General features: G+C 36.2%; 2 protein-coding genes and 1 long non-coding RNA gene across 3 annotated transcripts; all 3 read left to right on the forward strand.

Moving 5' to 3' along the window:
- Positions 1–73: 73 nt before the first annotated feature.
- LOC100263605 (probable polygalacturonase At1g80170) lies at positions 74–3,545 on the forward strand. Its single transcript, XM_019220136.2, has 9 exons — positions 74–442; positions 759–887; positions 1,031–1,201; positions 1,316–1,336; positions 1,450–1,657; positions 1,977–2,058; positions 2,261–2,369; positions 2,724–2,840; positions 2,997–3,545. The coding sequence occupies exons 1-9, from the start codon at positions 203–205 to the stop codon at positions 3,306–3,308; spliced, it is 1,389 nt and encodes a 462-aa protein (XP_019075681.1). The 5' UTR covers positions 74–202; the 3' UTR covers positions 3,309–3,545.
- Positions 3,546–7,279: 3,734 nt separating this feature from the next.
- On the forward strand, positions 7,280–8,327 carry LOC132253655 (uncharacterized). Its single transcript, XR_009465560.1, has 3 exons — positions 7,280–7,436; positions 7,573–7,656; positions 7,764–8,327. It is a non-coding gene; the product is annotated as an uncharacterized LOC132253655 (long non-coding RNA).
- A 1,324-nt stretch (positions 8,328–9,651) lies between these two features.
- Positions 9,652–13,707, forward strand: LOC100241353 (polygalacturonase At1g48100). The gene is made up of 7 exons (XM_002266564.5): positions 9,652–10,041; positions 10,923–11,054; positions 11,175–11,402; positions 11,495–11,539; positions 11,629–11,836; positions 12,472–12,662; positions 13,019–13,707. The coding sequence occupies exons 1-7, from the start codon at positions 9,721–9,723 to the stop codon at positions 13,409–13,411; spliced, it is 1,518 nt and encodes a 505-aa protein (XP_002266600.1). The 5' UTR covers positions 9,652–9,720; the 3' UTR covers positions 13,412–13,707.
- The last annotated feature ends 3,743 nt before the right edge of the window (positions 13,708–17,450 follow it).

Here is a 17,450-nt window from a genome sequence, read left to right on the forward strand (position 1 = left end):
CTTCAGAAACAAAATCCCTTATACTTCAAGTGTGGGCATGTAGAAATGTAGCACCTTCATGTGCTTTTAAGTTAAGCCATATAGCCTACAAAACCCTTCATTTCCAAAACTAATCCACACATATAAATCAAAACCCATTGTCTTCACTTGATTTATACAAATCAATCAATCTTGCAAAACGACTAGAACCCAAAAAAAAAAAATGTTTAAATTTTTCTTGGTTTCCTTTCTTGGCTTGCTGATAGCAGCTCATGGAGTTGCAGAAAACAGGGTATATGATGACATTGCTATGATTGAAGAGCTCGAAAGCTTTGACATTGAAGAAGGAAATGACGTTGAGTTTTCTGAGAGCCCATTGTGGACAAGTGAACATGTCAGCAAAATTCTTGTGAATGTGGATGCCTTTGGTGCAGCTGGGGATGGGGTTGCAGATGATACCCAGGTGAATGTTTCATATTGTTTTCAAATTTATTTGGTTCAAATTCATGTTATTATTGATCTTCTAATGATGTTAAGCTTTTGTCTATATGTCAATGTCTGACCAACTGTTAAGACTATGCCTGGCATCATCCATCAAAATACCATTAACCATATAGGATATTAACTGCTTCAGTCATGAACCAATTGATTTATTGTAAAAGATGCAGGGAGAGGGCCAGTTTTTCCAATTTGGAATTATCAAATATTTACTGTTCTATTAAATTACTTCTATTGCCATTTAATTTTTCCTGTATCTTGTGCAATGTAATTTTCATCAGGCCTTCCTAAGTGCATGGGATAAAGCCTGCTCAACACCCAAATCAGTTTTATTGGTTCCTCAAGGAAGGTCTTATCTGGTTAATGCAACAAGATTTAAAGGGCCATGTGCTGATAAGTTACTTATTCAGGTAATTTACAATTAGGCATTCACATTAAACATCCAGTAAGATTGACAAATCCTCTTATGTTGTGAGGTACAGTTGTGTTCATGTCTAGTACATATTCATCATAATTTTACTTTGATGTCTTTTTTTTTGGGGGGGCTTTACAGATTGATGGAACAATTGTAGCACCAGACGAGCCCAAGAACTGGGATCCAAAGAACCCACGAAATTGGCTTGATTTTTCCAAATTGAAGGGTGTTCTTTTCCAAGGGGGTGGAATTATTGATGGCTCAGGCAGCAAATGGTGGGCATCATCTTGCAAAAGGAACAAGTCTAATGTAAGGCTTCTAAACCAGCTCTATAATTTCTTTCATGACCTATGAAATTGAACTCGACAAACAGAATTTAATGTATTCTTCCTTTTTCCCCTGTTTTCTCATCTTTTGCTACAGCCTTGCCGAGGCGCACCAACAGTAAGGATCTTTTCCCTTTACATGCTTTAAAAAAGGTCATGTTAACCATGTGAGTGGAGCTAGACCATCTGAATACACTTCAAAAATGAAAGTTTAACATGATTTTGTTGCAGGCATTGACTATAGATTCTAGTTCATCTGTATGGGTGAAAGGCCTTACTATCCAAAACAGTCAACAGATGCATTTTACCATTTCCCGGTCTCAATCTGTACGCATAATTGATGTACAAGTCTCAGCTCCAGAAGACAGTCCCAACACTGATGGAATCCATATTACTGATTCAACTAATGTCCTCCTCCAAAACTGCAAAATCGGAACAGGTTCTCATTCCATACTTCCTATTTATTTCATTCATTTGTTTTTATTATAAAAGATAAGGGCTTGATATTAATGAACATGGGACAAATGATTCTGAGCTTATATGAATTAGCCTCTGAAGGAACAAAGACAGGGCAAAGGACTTAGAAGCCATTCAGAGGAAAAGGAAAAAGGGGAAAAAAAATTATCTGGGAAGATAGGTTTTTGTGCAAATCAATGCACCATGTCTGTTGCAAGACTAATACAAAACCTGCATTGATCTCCAAAGAAGCTTACTGACCAGGGTTGGTATTTCATGGCAATTCTGCATGTGATCTTCAGGTGATGATTGCATCTCAATTGTCAGTGGCAGCTCTAATATTAAGATGAAGACAATATATTGTGGACCAGGGCATGGAATCAGGTATCATCATATTATTAAATATGAAAATATATTCCTTTGTAAACTAACAGTTGATGGTCCCATATCCTACTTGAGAGTGATATGCAATATGCATAATTCGATTGTTATCCTATTTTCTATTTCCTATTTCCCATTTTCTATTGGTATACAATAATTGAAACTGAATGATTGTTCCTCCTTGTGAACAATTATGATATGACAGCATCGGAAGTCTTGGGAAGGACAATTCATCAGGAATAGTTACCAAGGTGGTGCTGGATTCAGCATTCCTCAGAGGGACAACCAATGGCCTCAGGATTAAGACTTGGCAGGTAATAATTTTATTCCATGTGGAAAAATCAAGTATATGATAAACTGATGAAAATTCTTATTCAGTTAGTCTTGGAGTTCTAAAAAAGATTTTGAAAATGGGTTTTCAATTTTCCATACACCCAAAAAGTCGAACAACTTCTACACCCATTGTCAGTGCATGGTCATGTGAGTGCTGTCAACAATACATGTGCACAGGACATGGAACATACATAATTTTTTCTAGATTTTCTGCCAAAAATGTGTTTTTTTTTTTCATGGACTCATGTTCTTAGGATAACTTGTTAAAAAACAATGGACATCAAACGCCCGATGCTTCCTTCATGTGTTCACAAATTCCTTTGTTTCTGGTATAGGGAGGATCTGGCTTTGTTCGTGCAGTGCGTTATCAAAATGTAAGGATGGAAGATGTTGCAAACCCCATCCTTATCGATCAATTCTACTGTGATTCCCCAAATGAATGTAAAAATCAGGTACTAAATCTCCACTATGCAACAAGTGAACATACACATACAGTTCTAAATCTCACATAAACCATAACCAAGAAAAATGGATAAAACAGACATTCTTAGTCATCCAGTCAGTACCATGAAAATTCTGAACTCTAGTTCCTCTTCTTCATTTTTTAGACATCAGCTGTGCAAATTAGCCAGATCATGTACCGCAACATTAGTGGGACTACAAAAAGCGCCAAGGCCATGAAATTTGCATGCAGTGACTCATTCCCATGCAACAACATAGTGGTGAGCAATATCAACTTGGAGAAGAAGGATGGCACAGTTGAGACCTACTGCAACTCTGCCACAGGCTTTGGATATGGGACAGTACACCCTGCAGCAGATTGCTTGAGTTCCTCTGACAAGGAATGCATTATCAATAACACTGAAAATGAAGAGCTTGCAGAAGCCATCCCAGAGGACCTTGTCCACACTGAGCTCTGAGTCTTTGACTAGGCTCCTTATAGTTATAGTCATCTAAATACTGTGTAATAGCATTTTAAATTGGGGAGATGGACTCTAGGTTGTACCATCAGAGGTTCATTGGAGGAGGTTTGAGGTGCCCAGGTCAAATTTTAAGGGAGGTTACATAAGTCATATACACTAGAGAGAAGATAGAAACAAAATATGTGTGATGCATTCATAACTCTAATGAGAATGATAATTATCTGATCTTATCCATTCCACTGCTCTATGGACTGGCAGAAATCCCAAAATCTCATAATATTTCCTTTTTATGTATAGAAATCCATTATTGCATCAGCTAATGGCCTGGCTTTCAAAAGCTAGCTATCATGAAATTAAAGACTGTGTAACAACTTCCTCACTAATTACTTACTAATGGGCCCTCCAATCCAGCCACAGATAGGCTATTAATATCATACAAAACTGATTATGTTCTCTCTGTGGGCAGCCAGTGGAACTGTTCAACTATTCTCTTTTAACACAAACAGGAACATTTTCTTGGTGGCCAATCACATCTTCAATGCTTGAAGTTAGAATACAATATATAAGCTGTCCCTTCCATTAGATTTTTAGACACACTTTTGATTCCCCCAGACAAAATCACTCTCAATAATCTCTTAATTTTCTGAAGAAAAGTGCAATCAACTATACATGAATGATAAAAAAAACTTCATTAGGCTGTGGCGTCTTCACTTCAGATGGGATTGGCGTGGAAGGATTGAGCAAGACAAAAAACAAAAAATTCCAAATGGGAATGCCAAAGGCCAGCACGGAATCTAACATCAATCTGTAAAAATTGTTGTTTCTATGTTAAGAAAATTTTGATCCTCCTTTACTTCTTAGGGACTGTCCTTCATAATAGGAGTTTCTCAGCATGTGGTAAGTGTACCAAATGATTTAGGGATCAGTCTTTGTCGTTTTATTTGGATGAACTCAACATTATATAAATAGAGGCTACCTATAGTAAGGACAAAACAAATATAGGACATTATACCATTTTAAGGGCAGCAACCTCCACTTGGAGCCATAGGGTGGCATAGTCTTGTAGTTCCATGAGGATCATTTTTCAATGGTTGTGATGCCCTTTGGCTACCAAACAAAACTGTAACTTAAAATAAAGTTTAATTAAATTAAAATAAACTAACTAATGTTAAACATTAATGTCCAAGCTTACATGTCTTTAATTTATCAACAATTTTTTCTTTGATGAATTCCCACTAGTATCTAGGGTTAGGAACTTTTTCCAATATAAGATTTCATAATCTTTCCTCCCTATTGTATCTCATAACATTATAGGGTTAAAACCATAAACACCTTGATGGAGTAGACAAAGTCTCGTACTAAGATGTGAAATCAATTTTGATATTATTTATAACCTTTCAATCTCTTTTGTGCGGATATTGTCCACTTTGAGTTTAATGAATCCTCACAACCTGAAAATGTGTCTATCCTATTGAAGAAAAACTCTCCATATTTATGATGTTGATTTATAAAGATGAAGAAATTGTTTTAAATTTTGTTTTACGTGTCAATGGGATCATGAAAAAGAAAAACAAAAAGGAAAAAGTTAGTAGATGTTGACTAAAATGGATAAAAAAAACACGCACACTCACATAATGGGTTGGCAAGTGCATAGATAGGTTGGAATGGATATAGGGCAAGTGATGGAGGAAGAAGGAAGAAGGAAGAAGAGAGCAACAGAAAAAATAAAAATAAAAAGAGGATAGGAAGGGTGTGAGATGATGGCCTCAGAAACTTACAACATAGTGGCCTACCTTTAGGGGCCCTCCCAAAAAAGGCAGATCCGTGAACGCCAGAATTTGAGCTTCTCCCAAATAAAAACAAAGTGGTGGGGAATCACTAGAATTCACCTTCTCCATCAAAGAAGATTGAGGCTTTCCACCCCCACCCCCAACCCCAACCCCCCACTTCCCCAACTGAAAATTCACATGCTCAACCATAACTGCTGTGAAAATCTACCAATGCAGCATTGTTTTTGGTGAAAGCTCTGAATTCTATTTATTTATTATTTATTATTATTATTTGCCTTCCAAGCTTCAACTTCTAGAGTGATCCGTGACCCCCACTTTTTTGCCTTTAGTGAAAGATGTGGCTGCTTTCAATTTTGATAAAGACTCACTGCCTCCTACACCCCAGTGACAAGCAATAAATATAGATCGTGATGCTTTCATTCTTTTTTTTTTTTTTCATTCATTCTATCAAAATGATTTGGGATTTGACAGTTTTTTACAACATAAAAAATTCATTGAATCCTTTTCTTTCTTTCTTTCCAAATATTTAAAAACAAAGACAAAAGACAAACAAATGAATGTTGAAGTTGCAAATGAATTGGGTTACAGACATTTGATAATGAAATAAATGATCTACAGTTGTTTTTTTTTTTTCTTTCTTTGGGAATTTGGGTTTTCAATTCCCAATTTTAATAACTCAAATAGCATAAATTTTACCTTAACATTTGTATAAAGAACCAGGTCTCTAGCCCCTTCCTCACACACACACCAGTGACAAATCAGTGGTATAAGCTGGTGTGGTCCTTTTGTCAGCCATTGTTGCCAATATTCAGAGCATCCACGAGCTTTTTCTACAGAAAAAAAAAATAAAAAAAAATTGTTTCTTAGCCTGAACAAGATCTAAATCCGTGCAACCCATTTTCCAAGTTCCTTTTTTTTTTTTTCCATCTTTCCAAAAATTTTAAGATCTCACTGTCCAGTCTTCTTGACCGATGATCTGCAGCCTAGTGGACATAATTTAATTTATTTGATTTTCTGACTTCATCCTTTTGTTTATTATTATTATTATTATTTCTCAGATCACTTTTATGTAATTATCATAACTACACATATTAGGATATTCATATTCATATCACAGCCCCGTGAGAGAGCCAGTGGAAATTTAAAAATAAAATAAAATCATCAGCATTTATTTAAGCTCCACTAGCATTTAAGCATTAAATTATAGGGTTTATTTTATAATTATTTTCCAAAACAATTTTCTGTTTTCTAGAATAAAAAAATTAGAAAATAATTTTAAAAATCAGAAAATTGTTTTCTATTTTCTTTTTATTATCAAGAATAGAAAACATGTTGTTTTTAAATAATATATTTTAATTATTTTTTAATAATTGTTTTAAAAAATAATTATACAAATGCATATTGATTAAAAATAAGATTTTAGACATAAAAATTATTTTAAAATCATATTTAAAAATATTAAAAACAATTATAGTTATTTTTTTTATAATTATTTTAAAAAATAATTATACAAACATGTATACTGATTAAAAATAAGACTCTAAACATAAAAAATATTTTAAAATCATATTTAAAAATATTAAAAACAAATTAAAAACTTTTCAAAGTCTTAAAACAAACTTTGTTTTACAAAACATTAAAGAATGATTTTTAAAAACTATTTTTAAAAACAGTTACCAAACACACTTATAATCTTTACATTTAATTTTTTTTTATTTCTATAAAGTTATTTTTCAGCCCACAAGACTCTTGTCTCACATACCATTAAAGAAGAGAACAACTTGGTACCTTAAAAATTAGAAAAAAAAAAAAATTATGTAACACTCTCTTACATTTTTAAGAATCATGGATCAAGTACACAGTCCGTTGCTTTATTCTCTGGGCACAAAAAGTAAAATTCTTGATTTATACTATAATATAGTGGTTAATAAAGACATTGAAAATGAAATTAAAAAAAGAAAAGAGAAGAAAAAGGGAATATATGACAAAGACATGAACCATACATATTTAAAAAAAGGCAAGTGCATGACTTTGTCATACCTTCAATTATTATATGCAGTAGTTGGCAACTGCATGAATTTTTCATGCAACACGAAAATTGTACCACGGCTGCACACAAAAATTATAACTTTGCTGAATTCCCTCTTAGGTTATTTAATTGAAATATTGGTGCATGCTTTGGGTGGTGAGGGAAGCACTCCTCCATATATTTTCTTTGTTTTTTTAATAATAATAATTAAAAAAAAAGGGGTAATGATCAGAACGTATGGAGTTCACGAGGGGATTGTAAAGTTCACGAGCAAGAGATACACAACACAAAAAGACGGCTGAGAAGGTCCTACTCCATCCCTTCTCTCCACATGTCTATGTCATATTATTCATTCATTAATTTAATTTAACCCACCAAGTAAATAATCCCTACTGAGATTAATAAATAAATATATTAATGTAAGTGGGTTTTACGTCCTCAGGTATTGGAGGGTGAAATTGAAGGAAACCTTAACCCTTGAGTCATCATGTGGTCCTCATTCTACAGGATCCACTCAAATATTATGGTTTACTTTATTATGAGTAAATTTGTTGTTCTATTTGGTTGTAGTGGTTGGTTTTTGAGTTGATGATGGGATTCAGTTGGAGTGTTGTTTGTTTTGTATGATAACAGGGAAATGGTATGAGACAGCAATCTTGTGAATGCCGAAACCCATGGCTCCAAGTGTGGGATGCTTTCCTTTTAACTGTTTTCCCTCCCATCTATGCTACTGATGTCAATGCGGCAGCCTGTGGCTTGGCTTTGTCACTCTTTGGATGAGGGAGAGAGAAAGAGAGATAGAGAGAATTGATTTGGGTGTGAGTAAGAGGGAAAGGGATCGATGGATGGAAGAGGTCAGAGGTCAAAGACAGGAAGATGTGTTGCTGGGCGATGAAAATGAGGTGTGCTTTCCAACAGTGGCTTGTCGCTAACTTCACGCCAGACACCTACAACCACGCCCACGTACGTGGCGTTCTACAAGCACTAACTTACAGCCATTCCCCACTTTTTTATATTCGCAACTCACAAGTTTCCAACCTCTTTATTTTTTTTTCATATGTATTTTTTATCAAATGACAATGGAAATGAAATTCATGGTAATTGACTAATAGTTTAGCAGATGCCAAATGTTAAAGAGATAGGCGTCTATGGCCTGGCATTGGTCCTATCACAAGGTATACCAGGAGGATTCTGCTGCTCTAGGCAGTGAAAAGTTCAAAGATCTTCCTTCCTTGTTCCTAACTTTGGCCCGTTTCATGAAATTTCAGGAATTGAAAGTCACAAGCAGCTTGGGAGGTCAAACCAAAGCTTGTGCCTCACGTCTTTTGAGGAATTGGAGGAGATTTTTTTCTTAGTTTTCCATTTCATTCATCCTCACTCACAGGTCTCACCACCTACCTTCACTGCTTTTCCCCTCTTCTTCTTTCCTTTGTTTTAATTTTTATTCTGTGTGTTTAAAGCCTACTAAACTAAACGCACAGGGTTTTAACATGTGACATAAAAAAGTATGGTTTTTGGTTTTCTACAGTAGTGTGTTAGTTGGAGAGTGGACACTTGGGCACTTGGACACTTGGACACTTGGACACTAGTGGGGTTTTTTAAAAAAGAAAAAAAAGAAAAAGAAAAAAAAAGTGCAAAACCATGGGCGTCTAGATTCTAGAGATTTCTCTGAAATCATATTTTTGAAAGTATAGATGCAGCTGTGCTTGGAATTATTCATCAACTGAAGAAAATTTCAAAAACCTTGGAACACATTTCCCATGGGTTGTGAGGTGAGACTAACTTTTTACTCACTGTTCTCTCTCTCTCAATTTGAATTATTGAGGAAAGAAAAGAGAAAGGAAGAAAAGCTAAGGGGGAAGCTGGGTGGGCTAAGGGTTTCTTCTCTGGCCAATGTTGCTGCTTAAGAAGACAAAGTACAAAAGTATAGCCCGTGAACGTTGCATGTGACCATAAAGAGCTGTTATAATCAGTGCCCTTGACAACTTATAGACCCACTCACGTGTGTCCCTTGCCCTTTTCCATCCATTTTTCTATCACATACAATTATAATATACGAATAAACTGTTCAATTATTTTCAATGCGTATATGGACCAAAATTCAGGTGCAATCTACATCTACACATTTTGGATAGGCATGAAAAAATTGTAGGACTACCTTTCTAATGAGTAATAAGAATTTGTTGCATGCAGAATTTCTTTTATTCCATGTTACATGCAGGTTGTTGAAGGTGTTAGAGACAAGCAAATGGTTGATTATCTGGGAATTTGCTTGAACAATTGGATGAGTGGCTTGGGATAACATATTGACATGGGGCGAAAATGGGGGAGGTTGGTGAGGTCAATATAAATCCTAACCAAAATTCACAACAAAGAAAAGAAAGTAATTAATGAAAGATAAAAGGAAGGAGAGAGAATAAAAATAAATGCTCAGCATTATCGATTTCTATTTTTTGCATTTGTCTGCATAGTCTCGTGGAGTTTGGAGGGTCTCTCCCTATATATACCCCAACCCAATTCTTCTTTTGTCCATCTAAGGGAGCTCCTTCTCTCTCTCTCTCTCTGTTTGTCATCCATATACACCTAAAAGATGAGTGGATTAAGCTTCAGAAGGCTCGCATTTATGCTTTTGTTTGCCTTCCTTGTATGGTCCTCTAGTACTGGGACCTGCCATGCTAGAAGAGGCAAGCACTGGAGGCATAGCAGAGCTGCCTCTGCTTCTCTGTCTAAGAAGAAAGCAAAGAGTCATGGCAGCGGCAGCCACCACCATGGTGGTAGTAAATCAAAACCCAAAGCTCCATCGCCTCCAAAACAGGAGGTCACTCCACCACCCCCAGAAAAGAAAGGATCAGAAACCTTTAATGTGTTAGATTTTGGTGCCAAGGGCGATGGAGATACTGATGACACAAAGGTCATTTTTCAACTCATGCTTGTACATTCTCACAATTCTGTTTGATTTTTTCTTGAGAATCCATTGGCACATTACATTGCTGCAATTCAAATTCTATCAAATTACACTTCAATGCCCATGTCAATTCAAGTTTATAAAATGCATAATGTAAGCCATTTTAATACATCCCAAGGCAATTTTTATCATTTTGATGATATTGCTTCCATTCTCTGGTTCACCTGTAACCTTGAAGTTCCGAGGCGGAGGCCTCAGGCTGCCATGAACAGAGCAACAGCAGAGTTGATGCTCTTTCTTTTTCCTTTTGTCACACAAATGTGGGATACTTAGCATTTACAAAGGCCAACAAGTTTGAAACCTGCTCGTTCATGACCTCATGTGCTGAATATTAGATAAAAGTATCAGTAAGCTGCTTCACAAAAACATCTTATCTCTGCTATGCTGTAGTGTAATGTAATGCCCTTATTTTCAGCAAAATTTTAAGGCTGATGATATTATTCTCGAGTTTGTGAACCAAAGTCATTCTATCCACAAACAATGACATGCAACATAACTTGGTAGAACAATAAAAGGCAACTTTGAGCCTGTGATGTTGAGCTTTTGGATTTTAGAATACAAGTCATTTTCTTATTGTCACAGAAAAAGAAAGAAAGTTTTTGCAAAGGAAATGCCAGCAGTACATCTCTAATATAAGACAAGTGAAATTGAGTTGGCCCCACTAAAATTGATTCTCGTTAGGGCAGTTTGGTCAAGATTCCAACAATAATTGTATACAGTTCTGTACAAAACTACCAACAACCACATCAAACCATGAATGTGAATATTGTTACTGTGACTATTACTACTCAAAACTAACATACTAACATTGCTATGGTGCGACGCAGGCCTTCCAATCTGCATGGGCCTCCGCTTGTAAAGTAGAGGCATCCACCATTGTGGTTCCATCTGAATACGTGTTCCTTGTGGGACCAATTTCATTCTCTGGCCCTTACTGTGAAGCAAACATTGTATTTCAGGTAAATGTCAAATACATTGAATACAGAGTACAAGGCTTACGCCTTTCCACCCTCCATTACCATCTGATCATCTTGCATAGAAATGTAGTCTGAAGCACTGATGAATTGAGCCCTTTGCAGCTGGATGGCACGATTATCGCTCCAACAAATGCCAAAGCTTGGGGCTCTGGTCTGCTATGGTGGATCGAGTTCACAAAGCTGAGAGGAATCACGATTCGAGGGAACGGTGTCATTGATGGGAAGGGTTCAGTCTGGTGGCAGGATTCCCCATTTGATGATCCAGTAGATGATGAAGCAAAACTCATCATTCCATTAAACAGGACCGCAAAAGAAAACTCACCAATCCCAGTAATTATCTTCCCTTTCACACCTCCACAGTGTTTAGTTCTTGGATTATCTGAAACTAATTCTGAATTATTTTGATGGGAATGATGTGGTAGATAAACAGCAAGCTGGGTAGCAAAATGCCAAGCACCAAGCCAACAGTAAGGACCACCAGAAAACTGCTGGAATTCCCAAAGAGTAAATTATGACCATGCAATGTATGTAAATTGATTGTATTTTTGTTGCACAGGCACTGAGGTTCTATGGAAGCTTTAACGTGACAGTCACGGGCATAACAATTCAAAACAGTCCCCAATGCCACCTCAAGTTTGACAACTGCATGGGAGTCTCAGTCTATGAAATGAGTGTCTCATCTCCTGGTGATAGCGTCAATACGGATGGGATACACCTACAGAACTCCAAGGACGTCCTAATTCACGCCACCAATCTCGCTTGTGGTAAATACATTGCTTGTATACTAGTAGTATTGTGTATTCCATGCTCAATCAGACACTAGGTGGGCCATTGTCAAGCTCCAGCCTTGACAAGCTGCAGAGTCAGAGATTTGTGGATATGGGCTCAACCACCCTAATCTGCTAAAAACAAAACAACCTCATGGTATTGGCAAGTTATACCAATGATATACCTGGGGTGAAATCCTAAACAGAAAAAGAACATGCCACTGCCACAATCTTACCCTGCTCATTACCCTACACCAATCACATCATCAAAGTACAACCACTAACATCTTGATACCTATCAACCATCCATCCCCACAGTCATTTGACACGTGTGAAACATCAATGGACCATTTGGAATAGGGTTAGGGTCACAGCCAACAAAAAACGCTTTTCCTGTTTGTGTCTTTGTTAGGTAGTTTTATTGGTTCAACTTTTTCCTTGTCTTCTCATCAACTATACTTCTCTTTTCTTTTCCTCCTTTTTCTCCCCTTGTTTTGTTTTTTGCTTGGTAGTCCAAGCCGGCCCTTGGACTTAACACATAAGCATAGCTAATAGCCCAGACAATTAACATCTAACAGGCCCATATGTAGATATATTCTAATACGGGCTCTAAATCTTAATGCTCACTGCAGGAGATGACTGTGTTTCTATACAAACTGGATGCTCAAATGTATACATACACAATGTGAACTGTGGGCCAGGACATGGGATCAGTATAGGAGGACTTGGAAGGGATGGCACCAAAGCCTGTGTCTCCAACATTACGGTCCGAGACATCATTATGCACAACACAATGAACGGTGTCAGGATCAAGACATGGCAGGTAAGCCTACTATTATTACTCAAGAAACAGGATCGTGTACTAGCTGAATTTTAAGTAGACACAAGCCACAGCATTTTAAATATTAAAATAGTTTTCACTTTTCTTTTCAATTTCATGCCATTCCTAATAATTTTTTCTAATCAGACCAATTAATATTCAATCTATATAAATCCTCTTTCCTCACAAAGGGTTCAAGGATTTCAGCAAAAATTCAGAGTACATCGACAGTTTTATGATATCTTGCAATCACAATTTAGAACCTTTAACTCGATCCGACTTTTACTTCCAACACCTTCATCTTATTACTCATGCTAGACTAATGCATATTTACATGTTACCAAATTTTACATCTGCAGGGTGGCTCTGGGTCAGTGCAGGGAGTACTGTTCTCCAACATTCAAGTTTCTGAAGTGGAACTCCCAATTGTTATTGATCAATTCTATTGTGACAAGGGGAAATGCAAGAACCAAACATCGGCAGTGGCTCTATCTGGAATCACCTATGAGAAAATAAAAGGGACATACACAGTAAAACCTGTACACTTTGCCTGTAGTGACAACCTACCATGCATGGATGTAACTCTTACCGGCATTGAGCTAAAGCCATTGCAGGAGCGCTACCACATGTATGATCCCTTCTGCTGGCAAACTTTTGGGGAGCTGACCACTCCTACCGTCCCTCCAATTGATTGCTTACAGATTGGGAAGCCATCAAGCAACCGGATTCAATCTGATCATGATTCCTGTTGAACTTAGCCTAGGTATTTCATGGTGTATTCAGTTGTGAGGTTGGCAAGATTTGCCAACCCCTTTCACACCATTAGCTAATGTGGTAAAGAGTGTATATTTAGATAGTACTACTTGATAGGAATTCTTTACTATGGTTGCATTGATTTCCATTGTGCGTGAGTATACATGCTTGTTACTAGCAAGAGGCCAACAGTAGAGTGTAAGGCAGCTTTGGTTGCTATGGTGGACTGTCTCACTGTGAGATATTATACAAGTGCCTGATTGCCATATGAATAAATACATAAATAATTGATATATTTGATTTTAGTGATTACTTATCTTGTTTCAGTTTGTGAAGCTTCTTTTGATGAGCAAGAAACAAGAACATGCATAGAACCAAGATTCAGTAACACGACAAGTAAAATGAACGTTGAGTCATTGGTTTGGAACACCCGTTGTGGGAATAATCTATCAGAGCTTTGATACAAATCACTACCTCTGCCAGAGGATGACAAAACACAAATCAAGATTTAAGGCTTAGCAAATCTTTTTAATCAAAAAATGTGTAAAGACTAGGCTAAATCCAAAGGGTTTTGGGTCCACAAAAGGTGCCTCTAGTCTCTTTAATGGAAAGGGAGGGGAAGAGGTTCAAGCTATTTGAATGAATCATAACCAACTCTTATCAAATCTGTCATGTTAGATATGTACTCACCTTCCAGGGCCATGTCAACAAAATCAAAGATTACAGCTTTCTCTCAGAACAGTCTCATCATCTCCTTCTAAGCAAAGACACACCTCGTACAGGTGTGTTTGAGTATATACTCTACAATTCTCACTTTACCTTTAACCTTAAGTCTTCTGTTAAAGTAAAACACATCCCCAAAAAGGGGAACTTAAACTACACAGGACTCTTCATACTCATGCCTCAATAAGCAGAATGCCATCCCGACTTCATTCGGACAAGCTCCACAATAGAATCTTTTTCAAAACCTCTGCCTTCATCTGAACACAAGCCATAATCTAGCACATCACTTCCATCATAACTTTCATTTATGCTTTATATAGAATCCTTCTTATCCATTGCCATTAAAATATAAGTGACAGCTAGCCATGACCCAATATGCATTGAGATAGCTCCCATAACCTGATCCATATGACATGAACGTCCCATGGAAAAGGCTTCAATTTGATTTATAAGGATGAGTTGGTTAAAATTTAGCTCAAAAACTCTTCTTAAGTAGACCATGACAGACTCTGTCAGCTGTCATCCATCACCTATTCCAAATGCCATTAAAGGGTTCATAACAAATGGTCTGATTGCAACAAATGGGACTCCACAAAAATTACAGATAAAAAGTTGCACAAAAAGGGGAAGTCTCTCTCAGTTTCTCCTATCGGTTTCAAATAAAATCGAAGGAGACACATAATTCACGCAAAATAGAGGTGAAATCATTTAAAAAAATGCAGACATGGAAATGAACTCAGTGGCTCTAAATATAACAGTGGTGTAAATGTGATAAATACATGGTCAAATTGTAACCAAGTTTGCAGACAAAAAATGCATGAAGGGACACATATGCTCTGTTATAGTAGGCCCTCTAATAATTGATAGACATGGTTGTTCACTATAAGAGAACATTAAGAAACAATCGTTTCGATCTCTGAAAAAGTATGATCCTGCAACCGTTGCATGTTTCCTAGATTTCTTGCATTGCAATCACTTGGCAAACAGGAGAGCCGGTAGAGGTCGCCTGAATAGAGGGCAAGAAGTATTGTATACAAAAATTTCCAGAGATTTTTTATCAATAAAATACAAGAACATCAAATATGCCCTAACAAAATGATGATTCAACCTTTGTTTTTTATTTTACTACAGAAACTTCCCATGAGCACAAAACCACTAGTAATAGATTCTATCATCACATTTCTCAGATAATAGCACACTCAGATTACTAAAAAGCATAATGCAGAAAGCATCTGATCTAAACAACCTCCACTACTGAAAGCATCTAAACAGCCAAAATTGGAAGGTTAAAAACCATTCAGAGAAGGGATTAGAAGTAGTTCCATGCAGAGGAATGTCTTACCCACCTCCTAAAAAAATGAACTAAAAGCACACTGCATCAGGAGCTCAAAGAGGGCACGCTGAACCAGATTATGAAGGGCCTGGTAACTAGGAAGAGAGGAAGCAGGAGCGAGCCCACAAATGACAAAACCTCCTTTTGACTTGTGAGTGTTTAGATAGGTTGGAAATTTGACAAAATTCATAAATGTCTCTTAACTCGATTTTTCTAATCCTTTTATGGACTACTTGGCCAATAAAGATCAATTTGTTGAATTTATCAAGAGACTAAGGTTTGTAGTTGAGGTTGGAGTTGGATGAAATTGAATCAACCATATTATTTAAATGTTGTTTTACTTAAAATATTTTTTAAGGAGTTAAGAAGGTTTATGAAGCATTTTTTTACTAAGTGTTCAAAATGTCATGTTCGATTCAGTTTACACTTTTTTTTTTATGAAATCTCATCCGTTAGATCAAGGACTTCCTTCATTTAAAAACCCAAAACTTGCTTCTTGTGTTGAAGGTAGAGAAAAACACAACAGCAGTCAACCCCTTTGGTTCTTCTCTCATTTCCTATTTTGGGGTGTTTGGTTACCAAGAAAATCCAACTTTCCTATTATTTTCCAAATTGTTTTCAATGGATTTTTATGAGAAAATGATGGGTTGATTCTTCATTCATTCATCTCTCAATTTCTAGTTTATTTGGGTGTGGGTAAAAACCCAATTTCTTCTTATATGGATTCAAGAAGAGACTAAGATCCAGTTTGGTGTGAACTCTAAGTGGTGCTCCAGAAGAAGAAGGTAAGAAGCTGAAAGTGAAAGGTACTAATCAAGTAATTTGGGAATGATTGATAGACTTGATTTAGGAAAAACCTTATATTCAGTTTTTGTTTTTCATAATGGATGTTTTCGATCGATTGTAAGCTCATAATTTTTTATCTCTTCAGAAGTTTTTCATGTTAAAATTTGGTATTATTGTCTCTTTCTCTTATTCTTTACTCTTTGATTTATTTTCAGCTTTTAATATTATTAGTTACTTGGGCATATATGTTGAATGAAAGAAAAATGAGTTGAAATAGGTGTGATTATCCATTAGAAATCTTGAATAATTTTTCTGTTCATTTTGATTAATGATATCTTGTAGTAATTAGAAATGAGTTAAGGAGAGAATTGTTCTTATGAATTAATTTTGAGAAATGTTGAAACATTTGCATGTGAATTGTATTTATAAATTATTGGAAGAATATTGTTACATTCATACTTGTGAATTTTATATTTTGTTGAAAAGCTGTTGGAAGATAAGTTTACACACATTGATAAATTCTAAGGTTAGATAACTTTTATTGGGAGATTTTTTAAAATTGTTCAACAACACATATTCACCCCCTCTAAAGTCAATTATTGAGATTCACTTTTCATTGTTCCTATATATATAAAATTAATAGTTTTGTTGGAGAGAAAGACATGAAATAGGAAAAGAAAATTCATTAGCCTCGCCGCCGCTATCGCTATTCATCAATAGCACCACCGCCATCAATATTGCAGCAGAAATCCAGCCCCAGTAGGTTTTGTATTTGGTTTTTAGTTATTATTTTAAATGAAATTCACACAATGGACTAGTCCCAAGAACTTGTTTGGTACCTAGTAGATACGTAACAAACATGCTTCTTGCTCTCTATTTATGTTTTATATTCTCTCGAATGCTCTTTTTTCTCTGTTTATGTTTACTCATTTCTCTCTCTCCACGGAATGAGTTATACTGATTGGAGCAACTTACCAAAAGAATATTAAAGCTAATTTTCGATGAGCTACAACATGCGGGAGACATAATTCGATTTGGAATTGTATGTAGGTTTTGGGGTTTAGTTGCTTCGGAGGCAAGGCAACAAGTCTTCAAGCCTTTAAGACCTCTAAGTCCAATGTTGTTGATGCCTCCTAATATAGATAATGATGCCTACAAGCTCTATGATTTCTTTAAGAAGGCTTATAAAATTCAAA

The sequence above is a fragment of the Vitis vinifera genome, chromosome 1, assembly GCF_030704535.1.
Source record: "Vitis vinifera cultivar Pinot Noir 40024 chromosome 1, ASM3070453v1".
NCBI lineage: Eukaryota > Viridiplantae > Streptophyta > Magnoliopsida > Vitales > Vitaceae > Vitis > Vitis vinifera.